Source organism: Ixodes scapularis, unplaced genomic scaffold (assembly GCF_016920785.2).
Source record: "Ixodes scapularis isolate PalLabHiFi unplaced genomic scaffold, ASM1692078v2 PGA_scaffold1__304_contigs__length_218370807, whole genome shotgun sequence".
In the NCBI taxonomy this organism is placed as follows: Eukaryota; Metazoa; Arthropoda; class Arachnida; order Ixodida; family Ixodidae; genus Ixodes; species Ixodes scapularis.
Window position 1 is genome coordinate 174,159,805 of NW_024609846.1, and position 6,954 is coordinate 174,166,758.

General features: G+C 47.1%; 1 protein-coding gene across 1 annotated transcript; it reads right to left on the minus strand.

The window, feature by feature from the left end:
* Positions 1-397: 397 nt before the first annotated feature.
* LOC120849284 lies at positions 398-5,360 on the minus strand. Its single transcript, XM_040221470.2, has 3 exons — positions 5,170-5,360; positions 4,877-5,087; positions 398-616 (listed from the first exon to the last, which is right to left on the minus strand). The coding sequence occupies exons 1-3, from the start codon at positions 5,358-5,360 to the stop codon at positions 398-400; spliced, it is 621 nt and encodes a 206-aa protein (XP_040077404.2).
* Between the last annotated feature and the right edge of the window lie 1,594 nt (positions 5,361-6,954).

Below are 6,954 nucleotides of genomic sequence, written 5' to 3' on the forward strand. Positions count from 1 at the left end.
AAGGCAAGCGAAGTATAAAGGATGCGAAATCGCTGCTTGGTTTATTGTGTTACAATGACCACAGAAAGTCCCCAAAGGCCAGAAGGAGGGACGGTTACCTTTTTCTTTAGTACTTCTGCTGTCTAGTTCGAGAAATCGGCGGTTTTCGGTACTGTAGTGAAATGGCTGCCAGCCATAAGGCTGAGCATCTGGAATGAAGCCAGTGTTGTATTCCCCACCAATATAAAGTCCGATATCATGTTCACTTGTGGTAAAAAGCTGGCAATGTTTGTAAAACGGTTCTCAATGGGGGAGTGTTTGGGTGGAGACAACTGTAAGACAATGTCTGGATGGCAAAATAAGTAGGTAGGTATGTTCGGCATCGGCCAGAGAGATGACGTTGACAAGGTCTGTGATGTTAGTCAGTAGATTTATCAGCTAAAGGCTGGCTCTCGAGGCACTCGAGGGCAGTCCAGGCAGGCTGGTACTCATCGGGCAGGGCTATTGTCTGAAGATTGTGACTGTTCTCTGGGGCATGCGCATTCTTCTCTTTTTCGTCGGGAGGCTCGCAGTACATTACCTTTCCCGGTATGTGTCCCGTGGTGTTGTCGTACTGGAGCAGTTGCATTTGGAATTGCTGTGGTCGTAGGCTGAGCTCATCAAGTCACTTTGTTCTCATGAAAGGTACCAGTGATTTGTGGTCCATCTCGATCTGAAACTGCAGTCCTAGAATGTATATGCGGAAATAATCACATTCCCGTGTGATCATGAGTGCTTCTTTCTCGATTTGCACATAGCGTTACTCTGCTTCATCCAAAGAGCGCGATGCGTAGGCAATGGGAAGCCCCTTGTAGTAAGACTGCACCGAGTCTGTACGAAAATGCATTCGCTGAAACTGTGAGAGGCTTCTGTGAATTGTAGTGCATTAGAACTGGAACTTTGGCTAGAGCTTCTTTGAGTGTTTCAGAGTTTTCCTACTGGTCGGGTCGGGACGCAGAGAAGGTCCTGCATTAGCTTCGTTGTGTGTGCCAGATCGGTTAAAACTTGGCAAGGTGGGTTGCCATCCCTAGGAAGGATCTCACTTCTCTCACGTCTGATGGTAAGGTAATCTGTGTGGTCTCATCCACCTTTTTGGATCAGGCTTCACACCTTTGCCAAAAACGATGTGTCCTAAGAACTTGACAGTTTCTTGCCGGAACGCGCACTTGTCAATGTTGAGTGTTGTGCCGGCTTTTCTGAGTCTCTGAAAGGCTTTGGCCAGATTCATTCGTAAGCAGTTGGCATCAGTACCCATTCTCTAACGAGATGCTTGCTGAGCTTGCTGTGGTCCATGCAAATGGAAGCGCAGGAGCGCCGGGCAGAGTTTCCATTGTTAGGGTTGCCTAACGGCGGTGGTGATGATTATGATAGTCTCGACAGGTCACCAGTGGTGTAACCAGGTGTGCCTGAGAGAAATGCGACGACCCGCAGATTTCTCTCAGGCACTGCGCCTTGGGTGCAATGTGATCTCTGCCAACTCAATATTTTGTGCAAGAAGGAGGAGGAGGGAGGGAGGGAGCGGCGCTGATGTAAGCTGAGGCCTCCCCCCCCCCCCCCCCCGGCTATGCCCCTGTACATGGCAACACATGTGGTTAAGCAGATGAGCTTCTTGAGAGCTTGTAGCAACTGCTCTTATGGGCCCCAAGTCAATACGGAACTCTTGTAGTGCAGTTTGTGCAGGGGCGTTGTAGCTGCAAGTTTGGGCGGAAAGCAAGCGAGGTGGTGGTTGGCCATACTAAGGGTGCAACGCACACCTGATACATTCTTCAGGGCTTCAAGATACTGGATCACTTGCAGCTTCTTTGAGTCAGGTTTGACCCCGTGCTTGTCAATGGCATGTTTGTGGAATGCAAAGCTTTTTGACACCAAACACATTTTTTTATGACTGAGCGTTGCGCCGGCTGCCTTCAAACACTCCAGCGTATTTTGCAAATCCTGACTGCTTCTTCAGTGTACTTTCGAAAAAATGCACATAGTCCATCACGTTGACAATGTCGGAAGTTCTGCTTGTATTTGCTTCTGAAAGTGTTTGGGAGATGATGTGATGCCAAAAGGTCAGCGCTATCAAACATGCAGCCCGTGGGAATGCGCGTCGCACCAGCATCCCAGAAATGCAGGCATTCACTCTCCGTCTTGAGCGCCACACTGCAATGGTTTCAAGTCATCTGTTCTTCATTCCTCAGGCATATTCAGCATCATGGTGGTTGCCCATAAATACTTCAGTATTGTTTCAAAACAAAACTTTAGTTGATTGATCACCTAATTTTGCAAATTATGCCTTATTCCTTCTACACTGCATATTTGTAGTCTTGATCTTGGTTTCCAGCTGTTTCTCATGTTTAGCACTCACTGGACAATCTCATTTGCCTTCTGAACAGCCAGTGAATATTTGATACAATTCCTATCCTAGGGTGCTGTTATCAAAATTCCCTGGGAAGCAAGCGAAAAGTGTTCTGTCCAGTTTTTCTAAAGAATTGTTGAACTGGACTCTTTCACGAGCTAATTGATTAACAAGGCCACCAACTGTGAGCTTCTACTATATTGAAAAAAGCAAACATGTTCACAGGGTAGCATCGTGCTGGATTTTCTTATCAAATATAGGATCACAGTGCTCGTGTGAAACATTCAAAGTTAAAGATATCCCCGTAAAACAATCGAGTTTGCAAGAGACTTGGAGCACAACATCCCTTCTCCACAGTATCGCAGGTCTGTCGTTGATCTACTCGGCTGCTTGCAAGAAGCCCCACCGTTGGCCTTTTTTTTTTTTACCCTGTACATTTTTTTTCCCGCCGCCTTGGCCTGTGACCCTTATGTCGAAGAGCAAAATTGTTTGTTGGCACGTAGCCACCGATTATTTTGGTATTTTGTCAAGCACAAAGTGCACACAGACAAAGACCATTATTTCAGTTGCAAAATAAAAGCACACTTCCATTGGTTGTGCTGCTTCAATAAACAAATATTGCTGCTGTCAGAATGCTTCGAGCTGGAGTAGGCATGCAAGATAGTGTACAGAACAAGAGCATTCAGCCCAGGTTGAGTTAACATTTTATTCGGGGTCCAGAAACCCTGTATGGGTGTCTGATGGGAACTGCTCCCGGATCCTGCAGACGACGCAGGCTGGCAGGATGCGCCTGTTGTGACGCCCCAACCGTTGCCACATCCACCGAACAAATTGGCGGTAGGCAACGAATCGGAGCCTGCGAAAATGACAAATAACAATGACGGGCAAATTATTACTGGTGTCAATGTTACTGCCCGTTCACACACGAGCAACCGAGTACGACCGAGAGAGACAAGACCGCCTGTCAAGCTTGTTGCGACGTCCTAGGACCGGGTGCACTGCTGCAGGGCTGGTCCCAAGACGTCGTAAGGGGCTTGAAAGCCGGTCTTGTCTCTCTCCCCCTACTCGGTTGCAAGTGAGTGAATGGCGCTTTACTGGCACCGATTATTATTGGTATCAAAGTACAAGTCTAGATGCAGGGTTATACACCTGGTCTGCGTAGGTACAAGATTAAGAAGGTGAGACATATGTGTGCGGGGAAAAATTTAAGTGAAATGCAAGACCACAGAGGACAGTAAGTCATTGGGAGCTCAATATCTACAGGAGCAGATAATTGTATTGCATCTGCTTACAGGAGACATCGGTGCATATAAAATGCTGCATTATTTCATGCTTCTCTGATATCAATGCCCATGTGACATGCAAAATTACCTGTGGTGGCTTGTTACCTTTTACTACCACTTGTAGCGATAATTGTAAGCTATCTACAGGTTCAGATGGCATTCTCAACATTATTGTAAAGGGCTGTCACAAATGCTTTGCCATTGTTCTTCAAAAAGTGTTCAATTCCGATGGCATGGCATCCTTTCAGAAAAAAATGGATATGCTCGATTGTCGCGATTTGAGACCTGCTGTTCTTGTCCCTTTGTCTTCAGTCGTCTCCATTTCAAACACGAGTACAATATCAATATTCTGCTGCATCACTTTTAAAGGATTTTTTAACGTGTTTGGGTAGGCTGTGTATATTAGGGAGACAAATCTGAGCACATTTTTATAATATGTTTGGCCAACTGCTCAGCCTGACGAGTCTACAGTCGGTGACAGCTCATGACTGAAGCGGAACCTCCTCCCACCTCATTCCTCTTCGGTAGAGCGAACGCTGGGGATGAAGTAGCCTCCTCTAGATCATTTGCTCCGCTAAAGTGGAAAGAGGAAGTGGGATGAGCTTCCTCTTCGTTTTTGACTTGTCACCGATTATAGAGTGTTTAATAAGGTTAGCAATGAAATTGTCCGTGCCGAAGCTTGGTAACAATGGGCCGAGCCCTAATTATAATACCTCTTTCAAAAGTGTACATGTGTGTGTGCTAGACTGCAAAGGACTCGGGTTGAATAAAATTGTATGCCAAGCTTCTGCATTTTGTTTTGATCTGTAAACAAGTAGCAACCGAGTTTCCAAAAGCAATATTCAAATGGGGAAACAATAATGTCCCTAAATTATCTGATTTCGGAAATCTTGGGTTGCACTAAATAAGGTAGTGCTGCTTCTGGCCGAAATAATAAAAATAAGAAAAAAATTGGCACCACAACTGGTAGTCGCATCAAGCAAGAACTGATCATCCATCGCTCAAAGGGCCGGCTTTTATTTATGTCAAAATACGACACAGAGAGCATACACGCGAAGCACTAAATTGCACTTTACTCGAATTATTAGCGCCGCTCAACAAACATTTTCACCGTAGGTCGATTCCACGCTCTTCAGTTACGAAAAAACCGGCGACCGAGTGCGCGTGCCTGCGGTGACGCGGTAGGCGTACCAATCAGTGGCAGCTATCTACGGAACGTTGGGACATGAATTACGCACATCGGTTCTCCCTGTGTCGGGGGAATATCTGCATCCTCCAGAGCCCAAAGGGCTACTCGGAGCACGGCGGGCTGGAGGCAGACCAGCGCGAAGTCTGCGTGCTCCGTAATACAGCCCTCCGGCTGTGCTGCCTTCGCAGGTAGGCATTCCCGGCAACACAGGCACTCCTTTGAGGACGGCATAACCTCGCATCTTTTACAAAAGCACCTGTTGTTAGAATAAAGGAGACGTCACACAAAAGTTACATGTAATAGCACAGAAGTTGAGAACTATGACGCTCAGCACTTACCACGCCGTGTTCATGAGACGCCAAGCGTCTGGGTCCGGACTCGGATCGGGCAGAGCCGGCATGTCCTCTTCGTCGACGGACCGCTTTGGACGTTTTGCAGGCGTGCGAGCGTAAGGAGATAATCCTATGGACTCGCTGTGCACGAGCATCTCGCTCTCCAGGTCGCTCAAACCGTCCCTCCACGTCGCCATGTTGAACGAGAGAGAGCCTGCTCTCGCTGTAGCACAATGCTGCTCGTCGGAGGCGCTAAACACAGAACAAAACCGGAAGTTCTGCGGCTCTAAACTGACGTCACGATGCACGTGACCCGGAAAAAGCTGTATGAGTTGAGGAGTTTCACAAACCTCAATTTATTCTAATTTTTTAATATAGGAACGCGCGCACTTGAACAATAACTGTTTTCTGACCTTCCTTTTGCTAGTTACAGAGAGGACCTGCCACACTTATTTGGCCGAAGTCCGAAAATTGTTTCATGGGCCCTTTAAGCTTAAAAAAACACCGTATATATATATATATATATATATATATATATTGCAACTACTCAATGCGCGTTTTTTCCCACAACCTTCACAATAACCTACAGCCAGAGGGCTAGCAAATAAGTGCAACATATACAGCATTTCGTATAAAAAGTCCATGCCCTAGTAAAAATAGAACTCTTTATACTCTTCGCAAGCAACATCATCAATAGACAGAATCGAACTTGAATTCGAACACCCGCAGTGAAAGCAAACGGGGTGCAAATACGAGCGCTAGCACGTAATGGGTACCTTTAGCAGTCATGGGTTCCGCGAAACACACCGCCTAGTTAGGTGGTACCAAGCCGCCACCTGATTTGCAGAACTCGTCTTGTCCACCGATCCACGAGATAAAGCTCCCGATACACTTACGAAGTCCCGTCCCCCCCCCCCCCCCCCCCCCCCCCCCTCTGGCTTCGGTGGGACCTTCGCCTCTGTGTGCGTTCCCGCAATCTGACTGCTCGCTCAGTGACAGGTCGGTTGCGGGACTTCCTTGGGAAAAGCTCGAAGGTCATCCCATGCGCAAAGCACGTGTGCGACAAGGAGCCCCACACGTTCGCCGCGTTCGCCTTCACGCTTCCTGCACACACACACAAGCACACTTCAGAAACGCCCCGAAAAAAAAGCACTGAAAAAGTCAAGCGAATAGGCGAGTACTCACCAAGTAGGCTAAAACCCACAGCTGGTTCCATGGCCCCATGGGCACGGCGGCACCTGGGACACTTTTTGTTTTTCGGAGAACATTCTTCGGTGTTTTCTTTTTTTAAAGCCTAAAGGCCTGAAGCTGAAACCGACCGAAAGTTTGAAGTTTGCTTCGTTTTTGATTTTGGTTACGGTGGCGAGGCGGCGACGTTCGTTGGTTACGACGAAACTCCTTTGACGCAACGTGAATGTTCCTGTTTTAGTCGACATACATTAGAGCATTTAAACGTAAAAAAAAAAATTGTTTTAGCATTTATCTAATTCTTTATAATGAAGTATGTTGGTTGTGTACTAAACTGAAGCTTGGCCTGTCTCAGCTTCATTGTGTACTAAACCGACTAAACTGTAGCATGGCCTGGTTCAGCTTCGTTTTATTTCAACATGTCGGCGACAATTGTATCTGTGCGTGCTCTGTGTCGTGCTCAACCTATTTTCCGTGCATTGGTTGTCCTGTTATCCACCTGCTGCAATCCACATCAGCCGCAAGCATGCTGTCTAAGTATTGTGTGCCCGCCGGAAAGAATATCCAGTCTTCTCGAAAGCAAGGCTGCAACTAGGGCTGCTC